Source organism: Musa acuminata, chromosome BXJ1-9 (assembly GCF_036884655.1).
Source record: "Musa acuminata AAA Group cultivar baxijiao chromosome BXJ1-9, Cavendish_Baxijiao_AAA, whole genome shotgun sequence".
NCBI lineage: Eukaryota > Viridiplantae > Streptophyta > Magnoliopsida > Zingiberales > Musaceae > Musa > Musa acuminata.
This window is the reverse complement of record NC_088335.1, coordinates 8,531,962-8,549,176: the sequence shown is the minus strand read 5'-3', so window position 1 is coordinate 8,549,176 and position 17,215 is coordinate 8,531,962. Positions and strand designations below refer to the sequence as shown.

Below are 17,215 nucleotides of genomic sequence, written 5' to 3'. Positions count from 1 at the left end.
CATTATGTTTCCATAGTCACTGACATCGAAAACCAAGTGTACAGCTTTTCCAAGAATCTTGTTACATCCAAAATTCTCCTTCACATTTGAATGGATACAAAGAGCTATTTGCTGATTACAACAACAGAGTTATACTCTGCAAATTTAACATGAAACAATATAGAGAATGGTATAAATGTCAGAATCAGATATCTAAGCTGGGAATAGCACACTGCAGCATGTCGCTTGGCGGCTAACCCTCAAGTGGGATCAGAGAAAAAAAAAAAAAAAAAAAAAACGGAGGAAGAAGAAGAGGAATAAGACTCGTCATCAGAGTCAACGTATAGCAGCATCGATACCAGGTAAACATTAAACCAATATGTGCTGCCGTTTACACAGGTTGTAGAATATTTACTATCGAACACTGTAAAGGCCAACATTTACAGGATCAGGTTGTTGGGAAGTTCCAGAATGTGCCTCAGCAATTTAGAATGGACTGAGCACTTTCAACTGGAATATTTTCAGCCGCCAATCAGACTGCCTTTCTTGTTCTCCTTTTTATTTCTTCGAGTAGGCTGATAAACATCTTAATCACCAGGGAAGGGTGACCAACGTCAGTCTTTGTTTTCCCAAATATATAACAACTGATTTTTATACTATACTAAGATAATGCTCTTAACAGCTTCTTGTCTTTGCAAGTGGATCATAATCATAAGCTTCACCAGCCTTGACAAACCGGCCCTTCACCCGCCTTCTCACTTCGGCCATAGCCTTGCGAGAAGCATACCTTATTTTTTTCTCAAACCTGTCCAGAGGAAAAGAAAGAAGTTGCTGAGAATTTTTTCAGACATATTCATTGAAATACTATGAGCAATCACAATAACACTCCATATCTAACAATTATCTCCATAATAATTATATTTAAATTGGATTCTTCATTTGTAAAATGAGGTATCACATATAGCTTCAAATAATTTCATTAAGACATGATAATTATTTTTTATTTAAGTATACATTTTTTTTGCAGCAATATACATCTAATTAATTTTCATACATTCATGATTAAATAGGTCAAGTTGCTGATCTTCAGATCAACAAAATTCCAAATGAGTCCAGTTCTTTGTAACTTTACAACACAACATGCTTACTAATTTCATACTGCATATCATTCCTAGAGATCGATTTTGGCCTCAAGGAGCTTATTTGGCTTCACCACCTTCTCTCTGACATCGGTGATTGATTCTCTAAATGAGAATGCTATTAAAATTGCTAAATTTCCTGTCTGTCACAGACACAATCAAGCAAATTATTTTTAATCTCATTTACTTACTCTTTCTCATCACTATTCAATCTGCACAACTGTAAGATCTTGAGCAGATTGACAGAGATTAGACATATATGAACCACACAAATAACTCTCATATATGACTACACTGTTGTACTCTCACAGCTAGGCAGCCAACCATGTTCATTTATATCCTACTAACAGTGGTTGAACACACTAAATTGCATATAATGCAAACATAAAAAATCCATATTTACTGTACCAACAGAAAACAACACAAGCTAAACCTATAAATTAATTTGACATCGGTTATGAATATTTCACGTGATAATTTTCCCCGCAAGGCCTCAGGGCTTTTAGAAGTGCAAATTCTAAGGTCATGGATCTGGCTACTGGAGCAGGGTGCATTTTTAATTATTAAGGTTCAAGACTTGTACATCTAACCCAGTTATCAAGGAGTTCAAGAAAACATTAAGCTCAGTAACTTTGATGGGAAATTACATTTCCGATATAACATCCATTTTAGTATTTGCCAGAGTCTAAACTTACTTGCGTGTTTTCTTCTTTTCTTTATAGCGCATCACAGCGCTATCCCTGCTGGCTGTAGGCAACATGGAACTCTCAGGTCCAGCTGGGAACACTGGAGGCTCACCCATAAGAAGCATTGATGACACACCACAATCTTGATAATCCCGGGCACTGCTTTCACCAGTCAAACCAGAAAAGGAAAAGGATAGACAGGAGTGGGCTTGTCGTGCTGGAAAAAACATACTTGAATCCACATTTTGTCCTGGATTTGACATCACAGAATCAGCAGAGACTGCATTGCTACATGTTGTTGGCAAAGGCTTAACCTGCCCCTCAGAAGATGCCTAGGAAAGATAATAGGGACAATTATTTTGAACAAACAAGAGACCACAAGAGTGAAAAATGTTGTCAATCTTAAGTATACTGCTTGATGACACATAAATAGATAAGTAGTTCACAACTTGAAATCATCAGTTGATAAAATTGGCAAAAGCTGCTTAAACAGTTAATTAGGAAAACAAAACACAGATACATACTACCATGTAAACCATTTTTAAATTATGTAATCCAAAGAAGCATCTATTATGTTATCATATGATAGCTGGTCACTGTCATGCATATATCGTTTTTTTTAATGGATATAGTAACCATGCACAGCACAGCATCGTATCTGTCTCAGGTAATTCAATATGAGACTCATCAGGTGTTTCACAAAACCATGTTGTCATGAATATACAAGGAAGGTGATGACTCTTGAGCTTGACTAACATATTGGAAGTGATGGAAGCAAGCAGGGCAGGCGTAAAATAACAATGTTCCTTCCATTGTTGGCAACTAAATTCTGCATGAATTAATCTATTGTGGCATGAAATCTCTTACCAATTGTAATCGGGATATTCAGATAGGGTATTGACATATAGATAATATCAGGCAATTATCAAGGACATTGAGACAATGAGAATAGACGAAGAAGAAATGGTTGAATCAAGATGTAATTGCTAATCCACAAGTGTGCTTGTAACCAATGAATTAGTTAGCAAAATTATGTCATCTTCTAACATGGTTGTAGAACACAAGATATATTTTTTTTTGTAATTCCAAAGAAAAATGGAACAACATGCATAATTTTTTTTTTCAAGCTATAACTCATCAATTGTAACATTTATGTCCATCGAGCAGTTAGTTCAGGTTCCTCACAAACTCACAACTAGTTTAAAGCATTCCTTCCTCTTAAGTAAGCACTTGAAATCTGACAACCTTTACAAGCCACAACAACAACAAAGAATCATAACCTCAATGAAGGGATGAATTTCTATGAAACCATCTTTTCTTCCATAATAAAAATCCAAAGAGAACATGGTGCAGGAAGTACTTACTGCATGACAACAAAATAAAGTTGAGCGCACACTAGGTGATGTATGTAGCTGGTGGAGTCTGTTGAACTAGTGTTTGATTTTAATTAAAAGATAAAAAGAATGATGGTGTTTGCTCTTAAAAAAACAGAAAGTGCAAAAGCAAAAGTGACAATATGTACCTCTCCAACAAATTCATCCTGGCAGTTCGAATTGGCAGCACAAGTGTCCCATGGATCAAAAATCACATCTATCCCGTGATCATCAAAAAGATGCCCTGTTTGGTTATGAGATAAACCAAAAAGTTCTTCATAGTTTTGAAAAGTCAAATCCACATCATCCAAATTAAAATCATCACAGAGACCATCTTTGCATAATTCAGAATCATTTGTCCCAGGACAAGATAACTGCAAATGAGTCAAAAAGCTATTGGCAATTGGAATCAGTATAAGAAGCTAAACATTGAAGTGCACTTAAGCATATTCTCAAAGAATAAGGACCGTACTTAGATCTCACAGATAGTGCATCATATATTTAAGTTACAAATCAGTTTCTCTCAGCAAATTTTAATCCTTCAGCCCAAATGAAGCTTCTGCAGCAGCCGAAGATGAGTTTACTATAATCTATTGTAATTTATGATACCAGAGGAATGGAGGAACACCTAAACCTATTAATATATCGTGTAGGCTGCTCATTAATGAGAAAAGCAACTACACATCTTTTCTGGCAACAAAAAATGAGGAATGAGGTGTAAAAGCAGCATGGCTGAGGTTCTCACTATGTGAAAATGCCAGAAGACCTGATACTTTGGTAGACTGTAATTAATGGTACCAGAGTAATCAAGGGTACACCTAAACATATTAATCTATCCTGTATAGATACTTGTTAATGAAATTAGCAACTATACATCTTTGCTGGCAACAAAAAAAGATCTGGAACATAAAATGCAAGTCAACTCTTGGTATCAAGTCTGTTAAGGCAAAAGAGGAATTTGAATTGTAGAGCTGCATTTGGTAATTGAATTTGTAGTAGATTTTTGTCTAAAAGACAGCAACCATTGATGGGCTCTAAAATTTGAAGCTAAATAAAGTGAACTAAAACCTAAATGCACCTTAGGTGTAGTTGAATCTACTGAACCAGCTACCAGATCAGCAGTACAGGGCATCAAACATATTGCAGGCCTCGAAGATGATCCAATCAAGGAATCAAACTTATCAAAAGCTCCTGGATTATTCAGCTTGCCTGCACCAGAAATGCTGTTTTCCGGATGTCCCCAACAATTAGTAACACTGTTCTCATCGATGGTCATCAAGCCCAATCCCTGTTCACAATCAGCATCCTCTATAGGAGGAAACTCCTTAAAAAATGGCCACATTCTCGAAAGCTCAGCTGCAGACGGGCAACCTATGTAGCAATTTATTGTCTCTCTTTTATGTCCTTTGGCAACTGCTGATCCACCATCCTTATTCCAATCACAATTTTGGCAGAGTGAAACACTTTCCTCAATGCACCTAACAAAAGCAGGTTGTGTGCTGCAACTGTCACACAAAAGAGTGCGCGAATGGCGTCGAGAAAGTGCATTTGCAGAATGAACAATGCGGTCACATGACAAGCACAAAGCAGCAGCATCGGACCTGCAATAGATGACAGATCTTTGCTCCCCACAAAAATCACAAAGATGGCTCATGCTTCCTCACTCTCAGAGGACAAGCAAACAAATCAAATTCTGCTCCTGTTCCTGTGGCTTAACAAGAAATGTCCTCACTGTCGTAGTTATCAGCATACTCCTGAAAAACTCGATCAATGTCAGCATATATCCAAAAGAAAAAAAAACCTAAAAGTTATAAGTGACTAAGTTATACTTGGCTAGGTTTCAAATTAGTAAAAACAAAAAGAGAACTTTTCAATGCATTTTCTCAAATTTAGCCAAAAAAAAGTCACAATTAATAGATTTTGTTATAAAGAAAGATTTGCCAGCCTGAGTTCATTAATCATGATAACAACAAAGAGCTAAGGTTAAAGCTCTAACTCCCAACATTGCTTACATACGAATTGCCAATCGAAATTTTTTATCTTATTGTAATAAAATCTCCACTAAGGAATCTCACAAATATATAGATTCTTTCAATCTGGCAACCTGTCTTTCAAAATTCACAAAGGCAATGATCTAAAAAGTACTTCTTGGAATCTTGGAAGCTGCCTAACATCTAAAAGCGTATACGGAAAAAGCAAGAGACCTCCATGAACAATCCAACTTCACCGGCAAAACTACTATGTCCAGCGAGAAGATTCCATGCTTCTCAAAAGCAACGTTTGGGAAACTGAAGAATCTGAAAAAGGATACTTTTTTGGTCAAATTCGACTTCCATCAAATCTAAGAAAAGTAAACTGATAAGACCAAGGTTGAACTATGCATCGCTTAATACTGCGTCATCATCCCGCTAATTATCCAAGGAACGAAAAGACACACAGACAGCTTGTACGAAATCCACATCAAGGGGAAAAGAATCCACCTAGCGAAACGACTGATCATGACGCAAAATATCTAACGAGAATCAACAACAAGCTTCCTCGAAATAAACTACCGATTCATGGAGATCTTATCAAAAGCTTTCTCTTTCCGTGCACGGAACAAAAGTGGGAACCCTAGCAGAAGACGAGGGATGCAAAATCGAATTCCCACACGGGAGGAATCGTCGACGAACAGATGGGAGGGAAGAAAGGCGGGGAGGAAGATGACAGGATGAGGAAGCCGGAAGGGGTTCCCGTGTACTAGACAAACTACTTCTACTCGTTTTTGAACTACCCGTTTTGCACCCGCCGTGTGGTTGGAGCCGGAGATGGAGAAGGTAGCGAAACACAGGTGGGCCCCGCATACAACTCCAGTTGAAGAAAGGGACGGTACGGGATGAGGGTGGGTCGGTGAAAGGTAGTGAGTGCCCTCCAGCGAAAAGGCGACCGAAGGCGTGCCTTTTGTTTTCCTCGCTCCCCGTCCTTTTCGTTATTATTGCGCTTCCGTGGGGGCGTTTTGGGTAAATCGCGAGCGGGAGGGATCAGGTGGCGGCCTGTGCGGGCCCCGCGGACCGCCGCGATATCGAAGCAGGCCATTTCTCGAACCCACGACGACCTTTTCTTTGCCGTGCATGTAATGACTCTTCTACCCCCATTCCTCTTTTACTGTCATGGGCTGGACTGGGCTGGGCTTAGGCTTGCATCGTCGACGGGAAACATGTAGAGATCAAGTAATTTATTGATGGTCAGATTACATGATCGTAAATATGAGATATAATCGATGACTGCTGCGGTATCAATGACATCATTGCAACTAAGAGCCAAAGAAACTATGCTACTGGAGGACCAGCAAAGGTGACTTCGAGTGTGCTATATCCCGTACTAAGATTCTGACTCCGGTGTCCCGTGCAAGCCACCAAACAGGGGAAGCGCACTTCTCGTTCGTCGATAAGGTGGGCTGAGTGACATTGGACGCATCCTGGCCGTCCGTCAAAAAAGAGACGTCTCAGTTTACCCGTCATCAAGTACGGAGCAATGGAAGCCGTCGGATGATACTTGCACGGAAATGATTGGAAGGGGAAACCACATGGACGGCTGTGATATTTTACCTGACAAATCGAATTTGAGAATATTTTTGAGATTTTCGCGTAGTTTTACTCTATCAAATATATTAAACAGTTCTAAATGTTAAAATAAAGAAAAAACAAAAAAAATGATGATGATAATATTTTCTTACAGGTATTAATGATGATGACCCAAAGAAATATCACAGATAATAACAGAGATACCGATCCAAGATGACATCATCGAATCCCCAGTCCTTGATTCGTTGGTGTCGATGTGGCTCGTACGTGTCGTATGAGAGCCGAGTGGAACTCACACGACCGCATCAACATCAGCAATAACGGGACGGGCGTACGTGTTTCGTACGCGAAGAAGCGGCGTTAATGACAGAAATTTAACGGACGTTATGAGACGGTGGAGCTCGGGACTGCTATATAAGCAATGAGGCCTTGTTCCGCGAGAGAAACGGAGAGGAAGAGCATCGTCATCATCGTGTCGCCGAACGCGGCCTACCCATTCCTCGTCTCTTGGATTCCCGTTCTTATTCAGCGGTAAGGTTCCCTCTCCGTGTCATTTCCTCGTTGCATCTTCGGGGTTGGAACCCTAATTTTGGTTCGTCTTCTTGGATCCGTGCATTCAATATTCTTCCCGAATCGGGGACCCCTCGATCGAAACGACGGTGTTGTGGATCTGTTTGAGATGGCAATATTTGGCTTGTTTTCTAAGAGAATTTTGTTATTTTCTCGTTGGGTAATTAAGCGTTCTGAAAGGACGATCTGCAATGTTTCCCCAGATTTATGTGTATTAGTGAAGTCGTAGATTGGGGAAAGAAGGAAAGGCAAAATTTTGGGGCTGAAGGAAAAAAATCTGGTTTGGTGTCGTGGGGAAGGAGAAAGGTACCTTGAAATTCATGTAATAGATTGTGCGAGAGAAATGGAATTTGTCATAAGACAAATGGTTAATTGGTTGTAGTTATATGGGAAGGGTGAAATTTGCTACTAATATTCATGGTAATTAGTATTTTCTCCGCATCGCTTTTACATTTAACTATACAACAAATTCATAGTCGTTTTGATTCGAAAGGGATTAAATTCATGATCCTTTTGATTCGTAACGGATTCCTTAAGGTGGTCGCTTTGTCCGTAAGTTGGTTATCACTTCCCACCTGTTTTAATGGATTTTTCCGACTGTTTTCTTTTACCAGTATGAGTGGTCGGGATTATTAAAGAATAATGAGATATTGTTGTCTCAACTAAATTTGTATATTGCTTCATTCTCTGATCTCTTTTCGGTGTTCCAACCCTGGCAAGTTATTTGATTATATTACATTGGACATCAACTTTGGTTGAGATTGAATTGATGAAAACGATAACAAGTCCTCGCTGGTGGTATCCTATTTGCTACATCCGTATCACAGCTGAGTATCTGGGATATTGTCAATTTAACGAAACCTTGAAAATAATGTTCAACAGCCGAGTTGGAGTTCTGTGCAACACTGGCAAAAATAACCTTTCTTTTCAGATGACATTTTGTTTATATTCACATTCTTTGATCACTTTCATATGGGTTTGGATGATTTATTCTCTTATCCCTAAAAGGCTGGACCATGTGCCTGTTGGTCTCTACATAACATTGACATATTGTCAGAGGTGCACAGAGTGTTTAGTGTCTATGCCTTTCTAAATGCTCCTGCAATTCCAGTGCCTCTGTACAAACTGGAAATTAGTTGACTTGTTAGATTTCTTTTTAATTATAATTCCTCTACCATTGTGCTGAAAGATTGGGGAGCAAGCATATCTCTTAAATTCAGAATTGTTCATTTTTTGGTTCCATTTTGTTCACAATCTAAATTTCCATATCTTCATCTCCCACACTAGTCATTTGTAAAGTTTAGGAGTTTCTCTTCCACCCTGATCGGTGCTTCCTGCTAGTCAGTGTAGTGAAGTCCTTGCATACTTCCAATTTAATCAAGTTTCTTTAGTCCTTTGTATCAGAATCAAAATGAGGAGAAACTCAAAGTATATTAGAATTTTTGCCACAACTTTTGCTGTCAAGACATATATTTTGCTGATTTTGCAGGAAATTTAATTGTGAAATTCATTGGTTTTTATTACAATTGCAGGAATGGAGTGTATTGATGAGTTGGAATTATAATGTTGCAGTGCCTAGATATTTTCAAGCATTCACTTGCTGTCTTGCTAAGGTGTTGTGATATTGACCTGTACAATCAGGCAAAGGGTCTTGAAGATCCTGAGGTTTTGGCCAGGGAAACCGTTTGTATGCTCATACCACTTCCTAAGTTGTGATCATTTATTGGCAGTGAAAATAAGAATTTTTTTGCTTTTCTTGCACCTGTCCTTTGATGTGTGTATACTTTACAACAATGAAGTCCGCAAAGTAGTGGCTAAAACATTGTATGCTAATTTCTTTGCAGTTAGTGTAAGTGAAATAGAAGCACTATATGAGTTATTCAAAAAGATCAGCAGTGCTGTAATTGATGATGGGTTGATCAACAAGGTTTGCATCTTATCTACTTTTCATGCCTATAAAAATATTTTGATAAAAAATTCCAGTCTCGTAATTTTTTGCTACATTCCATAAAAAATTTTGAACTTGACGAACTGGCAGTAGATTTTGCATGATTCTTTATTCTTTTGCAGTTATTAGATGTGTTATTAAATATTAACCTTTTCTTATCATTTAAAGTTTTGAAATCGTAAAGTTTGTGCCACTGTCCTGTTATAAGGGGTATATGCTTTTCATTTAAATTTAAGTTGTCAAGGTTTAATGAACAAAGTGCAACGATTCTATTATACAATTGACTGCTTGCTTTAATCATCATGTTTCAGGAAGAATTCCAATTAGCTTTATTCAAGACTAACAAGAAGGAGAGCTTATTTGCTGATCGGGTATGCCCTATGGAACTATTTGGTGCTTGATTTTCCCTCTGGATCAAAAAAATGTTTTTGTTTCTCTGTTCTGGAATATCATCACATGTTGCCAGGTGGTTGCTTCAACAGGATTGGAGTATCCCAGTGTTGAATTGCATTAAAAATTTCATATCTCGGTTTACATCCTTTACATTTTTTTCTGGGTCCGGCAATCTTTATCTCAGTTTCTCGTTGCTCACATAGGCCTCTCCTCTTTCACCATCTCTTTTAATAGAGTTGCCTTGCCAAGGCACTTATTAGTCTTGTACTCTGTCTAAAGCCACATCAGTTGGCCTTAGTTATAACCAGATAACCAATTCTGGTTTTTGGCATGGCTTATTTCTTATTTATGTGTACCATGTGGTCTAATTTATAAGCCTAAAGCTTTGAACGTGTTTTTATCATGAGTATACAGTGTTTTTCTTGGAGGGATTCCACACTCAAATTTTCTGTGCATGATTGAAATACAACCACTGGTTTCTGGTTTTATGCCAAGTCTAAATCATAGTAAATTGATTTTTGTTGGTTTATGTTTCCAACATGTAGTATGGGCTTTTTTTTAATGACAAAATAACAAGGCCGGTAACTTAGTGTTCTTGTGTTTTTTGTACATATGAAATTTCTTATGGCTTTTATAATTTTTAATTACACAGGTGTTCGACTTATTTGATACAAAACACAATGGAATTTTGGGATTTGAAGAGTTTGCACGTGCTCTTTCTGTATTCCATCCTAATGCTCCAATTGATGATAAGATTGAGTGTAAGTCTGTCAATGTTACTTCATTAATGCCTTGAAGAATTCTCAACATATACAGACTGTATGGTAATCAAATATTTAATTTGATGTATCTGGTGGTGCAAGTTAACCAAGTAAAGCACCACAAACATGTTGAAGCAATGCAATTTGATGTAATATACTCTCTTTTGTTGTTTTCTTTGTTCAACTTGTCTGGAACATTCTAGCAGACAGATGCCAGGAAATGTTTGAATCCCAATGAAAAAGATCTGAAGTTACTATTGTTTTGTTAGATCCAAAATCCAGTGCACTGTATATGCTTTACCAAATATTTAAATCTTATCACTTGAGTCTGTGTTGTTCAAGTTTTCTTTATTAAAATGTTGTCTTGGTAATTCATATGTTGTCACGTATCACATGCTAGCAATGTCATAGTTGTCTGGTTGGTTCCCTCCTATATCATGCATTTCTGATTCAATAATGTGTGAGTTGCAATCTGGACTATTCTTTTAAAAATTGTCACTATAAGTACCCTTAATGTAAATTTCTGATTCAATAATGTGTGAGTTGCAATCTGGACTGTTGTTTTAAAAATTGTCACTATAAGTACCCTTAACGTAAATTTCTGATTCAATAATGTGTGAGTTTCAATCTGCACTATTCTTTTAAAAATTGTCACTATAAATACCCTTAATATAAGCCCAAGCTTTTTCATTTGTACTATATATTCAAATTGTTTTCCTATTTAACGACAGGAATATAGTTTCAGGAACCTTTTGTCTTATTTGTGCTTTTTGGTATGAATGTTGGTTCTGTGTCAAACTTTCTTCACCCCCATCTCCTAGCTTCTTCTCATACTTGAGGAGTCCTGGAGGGTTGCTCTGTGGTTGCATGGACATATATTCTGAGATCCTACACGCTAACTAACTTTTTAGCTCTGAAGTCCATATCTTTCCTAAATTTTCTCTGGTGTAAAATATGACATTTGCTTTAGGGGATTGACATCATCTGGGTAGTAGATCATAAACATTTTTATTAAATCTTTCTATGGAGCCTTCTGGATTTTGAATTTTCTTCTAACACTACATTGGCATGGTGGAAAAAGCTTTGATCATAATGACTATAATATTTGTGTTAGGTCTATGTCACTCAAAATGCTACATTGAAGCCTTTCAATTCTATATTTCCTTTTGATACAGTGTCCTCTAAGATTTATATATCTGATATATCATTTCATGCTAATATCAACAACTAATTAGCTGGCAATTGCTAGATCATGCATTGCCATTTTCTTTTCGTCGTTTTTTTTTCCATAGTTGTGATGGTCGTGTCTCAACTCTTTTAGATGGATTGTAGACAGGATGATGTGGGAAGTTGCTATAAATTTTTGGTATTTTGTTTCATTTTTTCCATACCAACTACCCATATATGCTAACTTTGTGTTTTTCACTGGCCATATTTTGTTTTGATGTTTTGATAATGAATAACCTAATGTTTTCTTTTGTTACAGTCTCTTTCCAACTATATGATCTGAAGCAGCAAGGTTTTATTGAAAGACAAGAGGTATTCAGTCAATAATAAAATTATTATGATTCTGTATATAATAAAAAATTCAATAATGAAGACCTTGTGCTAACTTCGATTCTCATATATGAACAAGGTCTTGGAATCTAAATAGCCTGTTACAGATACTTGTGACAACATAGGTTCTGTTCTCCAATTAACATATCATTTCTTAACTTTAACTCAGTGCTCTAACCAACTATGTTAGTTTGTGTCAAAATCACTTTCTTAGCTTCTAGTTGATCATTCAATTGTTAAATCTAGTAAAATCTATGCTCTTAAGATTGATGTTTGCCGCCAGAGGTGATACTGTTAACATCTATATGATAAATGTATTATCATGCTTAATGGTATTGGTTAATATAAAAGAGCAAGCAAATGACGGAAACATTTAACTAAAACAAAGTTATTTAACGCTGATGATTATGAACCAAATATGTTTTCTGCAAATTTTCTCTGACAGCTAATATGGTAACACCAAGAAACATGATATCAGCATGACATGCTACACATTGAGAATCTAGAGCTATGGATGTCAGATGACCACTTGTTACAATAAAAGAAATAAGCAAATCTTTCTATGTAACAGTTTTCTCCACATTGCTAACGGATGTAAGTTGCTAAATAAGCTACTGCATAAATTTGATCAAAATTTTCATCCACATTTCGAACAATGACACAGCTTGTAGTTTAGCAACTTTACCATCAGGCCAATGTCAATTAATTTTTGCGTGTATACCCTGTCAAAGATTTCGTATTTGCTTGCGAACCCATGTGAAATGCATAGTATCTTGTATACCCTTTAGCATGTTATAATTTATTACATGACTTCTATTGAATGAATGACATTGAGCATGTGTAATATAGAGAAATATATATGTGATATTGAACTTAAGAATAAAAGAAATACCAAGAAATCATTGTTTCTTTAATTAGCTTGTCTATCTATTCACAGTTGACTTGTTATTTTAGTTAGAACAATTTTATAGCTTATCTAAGCAATTGATTTATCGGGTCATATGTGTTTCATTTGGTATCGAAGTATGATATAACGATTTATTCTTTACAGGTGAAGCAAATGGTCGTGGCAACTCTTGCTGAGTCGGGCATGAATTTGTCAGATGAAGTTATAGAAAGTATTATTGATAAGGTGATTCTAGCATTTTATGTTGTCTTTATTCCTGATATAAATTCTAGTTATTACATACATGATGTCTTTGTGCTCTTTAATGAGTAACCAATTCTAATATTATGATATTTTGCCACATCTTTGCATCACTTATTTTGTATGATTAAATACATGATTTTGTTTAAACTATATCTTTCCTTGTTCTATTAGTCCACCACAATCTTTGTGGAAGTTGAGTGATTGTTCTATTAGTCTGTGCGACTTGTATTAACTTAACCTGCAGTCATTTATTCTAAGCATGATTGTTACTTTTGTAAGGTTGTATGTACTTGAGCTATTGCCAGATAAAAAAAAGGTGTTGCTGGAAGAATATGAAATGAGATTGAATAGGCCGTAGCGATAAACTATTTTGATGGTCATAATTGCTGAAAAAATTTGCATGGTTGGAAGATGTGATCCTAGTTGGATCTTGATAATATAATTGGCAACACGTTTTCATTGCAATCTTTAGTGTTGTCTCAAAATTTTCTAATTACTACATTTATGGCTGTCATCCTCCTCAGTTACCATCTTCAGCATTTCTGCACATTGGTTAATGGCAAGATGCAGAGAATCATTTAATATGTTTTGGACGTACATGAAGTTGACCATTATCGCCACAATTGAGGTGCAAGTCAAGAGAAGACCAAAGACAAATTTGATTAGAAATAACATATGTTATGGCCTTACGACTGTCAGAAGAATTCCGCAATAATAATGCTAAATGGCTTGAAGGATCCATGTGATCCAAAGTAGTCGGGTATATGACCTACTGGGTTTTTAATTTCGAATGATACCGTCGATTGGGCCTATTGCCACCCCGTTACCATGCGAAATCGGCCGGTGACGGTCAATTTCAACCGTCGCTGCTCGCTGCCGAGTGGTATTAGCCGAGGGAGAAGGAAGAAGAGGGAGAAGAAAAGGGAAAATCTGGAGATCTAGTGTTGCTCTCCCTTGACGATCCCGATCCATCGTCGCTCTCCCTCGCCGGACACCACAGATGAGATGTCGGCGACTTCTCATCCGCGTGGGGAGAAGAAACGAGGCGACGTCATGATTTTTTTTTTATTTTTTAACTTTTATTATTATATATATATACATATATATATATATATATATATATACATACACACACATCGAGCGGTACGCTAAGACGTACTGCTCGATATACTCATACCAAGCTGAGCTCGATACTCTGGTATGGTATGAAGTTACAAACCTTGATGGCCTGTTATATTTTTAACCTCCTGGATTTCAATTCTGTCCAAGTATGAGATGGAAATAGATTCAACTACACAAAAGAAAAAAAGTTGCAGTAGAATTGTAGTAAGTGCATGTGATGACCAAATATACTGCAACATATCTTAGGGACTGAAAGAGTAAAGAGGTAAAATGGTGTGTTAAGTTGTGGTCATGTTGATCCAAGTCAATGTTAATTCTTGGCTCTCAGTAGTTGCAGATAGCATACATCTTATATAGTTGTTACAGGAGGCGAAGAAGGCATAAGTTTTGGTGTGACTGGTATCAAGTTTTAACTGGTTGGATATTTACCTTTGGAATATATGCTTTATATTTCCAGTTTTGGTAATTGGAGATGCAAATTAGTAAATGTTCTGTCTCATGATGACACGGACAGCACATTGATGTTTAGCTACTCACTAAATTGACTTGTGATTAATGAAGTTATCATCTGACATCTAGTCGTTTGGTAACCTAAAAATCACATCATAAGCATCATTATTGTTTCTTTTAGTGAATTGTTTAATTAATAATCTTGTTGCACATTTCTAACTTGACTTACATGTGTTTCTTTCTTCTGTTGATTCTCAGACATTCGAGGAAGCTGATACAAAACATGATGGGAAAATTGACAAGGAAGAGTGGCGGAACCTTGTCTTGAGGCATCCTTCTCTGTTGAAGAACATGACTCTTCAATATCTCAAGTAATAATTTTCACTCTTGTCATTTCTTTTTTTTTTTTCAATTTTGATTTTCTAGATGACTGTTACATTTGGTGATAGCAATAGATTCTAGTTGATATTTTGGTATAGTGCGTCACTTCGGAGGTTTTATGATCATAGCAGCATCATTTTTGAGAAACTGCTTGGACCAGTGTATACCAGTCTGTAAAGAACTAGGTGCTGATCAACCTGCTTCGACTGGTTTGAGTCTGGTTCGAGGTTACCATCTAGTAACTCTGCAAAGCCGGGCTTAACCCATTCCTTTCTTTTTGTGAATCAATAGTTGTAGGGTTTTCAATGATTTAATCTCACTTTCGCATTCTCTGAACCGGAGAAAGTTCTGACTTCTGATCCTCATTCACTGCTATCGCCTGCTGCTCAACTGCTGCGGCCCCTGTCCGGTATTCCTCCTCTCTTCCTCTGCCTAGTCTTGTTCCAGCACCTATTCTCTTCCTCCACCTTGCCTTTTTTCCTCCACTACCACCCTTCTCTCTGCCGTCTAGCATGCCAACATATTATGTGTCAGCGTGCCTGTATGTACCAGACCTTGTCCCCGGACCAGTAAAGATCTTTGTACCAAAAATTTTCAACCATGCTTAGTGGTTCCTTTTTTTGTCTGACAATGTAGTATCCAAAATAGTTATATATAATATTTAAGTTTCTGTTGTCAAAGAAATAAAAATTGCTCTAGGTGTCAAGCCGTATATTATATAAAGGAACATATTCCTGGAGTTTAGGACCATAAATAACAGTATCAGGAAATGCTCACAATTTATATTTACCAATTTTACTGGAATTATCCATGAAGAGTTGCATACACAAAAGAAAAGGTAAAACAAACTATGTGAATGCTGCTTTTCTGTTTACAAGGCATCACAACTTTCAGAAGTTAGAGTTGTTCTATTATGAGATTGGGTCTGAAATAGGAAGGCTTGAGGAGTGGAGTTTATGATTAAGAAGTTAAGTTTCTTATTTCTATGGAATATTGTGGTTGCTAAGTACGCTTCTTACTAGCAAGACTATATCAAGTTTTCCACCCAATATGCTTTTTCAATTCTTATATATTCCATCTTCATATGTTATATTTTTTGATCTACCATTTAACTAATTTATGCATGTGAGACAATCATATTAATGTGGTACCAGTAAACAAGGCATGGTCTTGTCCTTTTATTTTGAACATTATTATTATTATTATTATTATTTAAAAACCTGCAGTGAAGTACACATGTTCCTGTTTTAACTCATTTGCTGAGTGCTGAAAAGTGAAAACCATTCTTTATGGCTTTTACTTGTTAATATAACTGTCTTTAATATTGAATCTATAATTATTATTTTTGGTTTATAACTGTATAATAAGATCTGGTCTGTACCTCCATAATGTCTTGCATGCTGTGTCACATCAATTACATATATCGGGCACATGTCAAATAAACTAGAAGATCATTATTTCTGTATAATGACAATTAAAATTTTCTGTCTAGATAAACTAAAAGGTCTTTGTTTCTAGACAATGAAGCAAAAAAAAAAAATCTTTGTTGTATGAATATTTAAGCTTGTCAGCTGAATTCATTAAAGAGAACATCTAATTTGCTTTTTTACTTATGAATATTCTTGTTATGGAGTTCATGCATGTCATCATGTAGTTAAAAACTAGTTCCAGCTAATTTACCACGAGTAGCTAATCAATGTGTTTTCTGTCACCAGGGACATCACAACTACTTTCCCGAGCTTTGTTTTCCATTCACAAGTTGACGATACCTGAGCATCTGATTCTCTGTTGCAATTTCGCGGACCAGCATATTTGTTGATTGACTTCTTCGATGTTTGGGTGATGTCAGATAAGTATCTGACCAAGAGATAGTTGATTGGTGTTAGGATTTTCTTCTCTTCATGGTTTTGTTTTGTGAGTGAATGATATCCTTCTTAATTTCTATTATCATCTTTTGTCGAATTATGTAAAGAATAACACAAAGTGACGAATTGCGTGAAAAATAAAATAAGAAAACATTAGTTGATTTGGCTTTAAGATGGCTAGCATACGAAGAACACACGCTAACGGTGTTTGAAGTGTTCGGGCTTTTGTGTGATGCTTTGGAAAAGTTTCCCATCCCAACTTGATGGTTAAATCTTCT

General features: G+C 36.6%; 2 protein-coding genes across 6 annotated transcripts; one reads left to right on the top strand and one right to left on the bottom strand.

Moving 5' to 3' along the window:
* Window positions 1-25: 25 nt before the first annotated feature.
* Window positions 26-6,035, bottom strand: LOC135583276 (zinc finger protein CONSTANS-LIKE 9-like). 5 transcript variants are annotated; one of them, XM_065082792.1, is made up of 6 exons: window positions 5,730-6,035; window positions 5,382-5,474; window positions 4,256-4,931; window positions 3,327-3,551; window positions 1,814-2,136; window positions 26-784 (listed from the first exon to the last, which is right to left on the bottom strand). In XM_065082792.1, exons 3-6 carry the CDS (start codon window positions 4,829-4,831, stop codon window positions 655-657), a joined length of 1,254 nt encoding a protein of 417 aa, XP_064938864.1. In that variant the 5' UTR covers window positions 4,832-4,931; window positions 5,382-5,474; window positions 5,730-6,035; the 3' UTR covers window positions 26-654. The 5 variants fall into 5 exon arrangements, with proteins under 5 accessions (XP_064938864.1, XP_064938865.1, XP_064938861.1 ...); XM_065082793.1 differs by lacking the exon at window positions 5,382-5,474 and having other exon boundaries at window positions 5,658-6,035; XM_065082789.1 differs by lacking the exon at window positions 5,382-5,474.
* Window positions 6,036-7,143: 1,108 nt separating this feature from the next.
* Window positions 7,144-17,109, top strand: LOC103997760 (calcineurin B-like protein 3). Its single transcript, XM_009419085.3, has 9 exons — window positions 7,144-7,271; window positions 8,843-8,997; window positions 9,155-9,237; window positions 9,570-9,629; window positions 10,304-10,412; window positions 11,899-11,951; window positions 13,021-13,101; window positions 14,950-15,062; window positions 16,788-17,109. Exons 2-9 carry the CDS (start codon window positions 8,874-8,876, stop codon window positions 16,843-16,845), a joined length of 681 nt encoding a protein of 226 aa, XP_009417360.1. The 5' UTR covers window positions 7,144-7,271; window positions 8,843-8,873; the 3' UTR covers window positions 16,846-17,109.
* Window positions 17,110-17,215: the final 106 nt, after the last annotated feature.

What these genes read in the sequence shown, in the direction of transcription:
- LOC135583276 (XM_065082793.1), bottom strand. Translation starts at nt 4,831, where the DNA reads ATGAGCCATCTTTGTGATTTTTGTGGGGAGCAAAGATCTGTCATCTAT. An exon ending in AGGATGAATTTGTTGGAGAG is followed by an intron (nt 2,137 to 3,326) that starts GTACATATTGTC and finishes TATCTTTCCTAG; the next exon opens with GCATCTTCTGAGGGGCAGGT. An exon ending in GAAAAGAAGAAAACACGCAA is followed by an intron (nt 785 to 1,813) that starts GTAAGTTTAGAC and finishes TCCTCTGGACAG; the next exon opens with GTTTGAGAAAAAAATAAGGT.
- LOC103997760 (XM_009419085.3), top strand. Translation starts at nt 8,874, where the DNA reads ATGTTGCAGTGCCTAGATATTTTCAAGCATTCACTTGCTGTCTTGCTA. An exon ending in ATGATGGGTTGATCAACAAG is followed by an intron (nt 9,238 to 9,569) that starts GTTTGCATCTTA and finishes ATCATGTTTCAG; the next exon opens with GAAGAATTCCAATTAGCTTT. An exon ending in GTTTTATTGAAAGACAAGAG is followed by an intron (nt 11,952 to 13,020) that starts GTATTCAGTCAA and finishes TATTCTTTACAG; the next exon opens with GTGAAGCAAATGGTCGTGGC.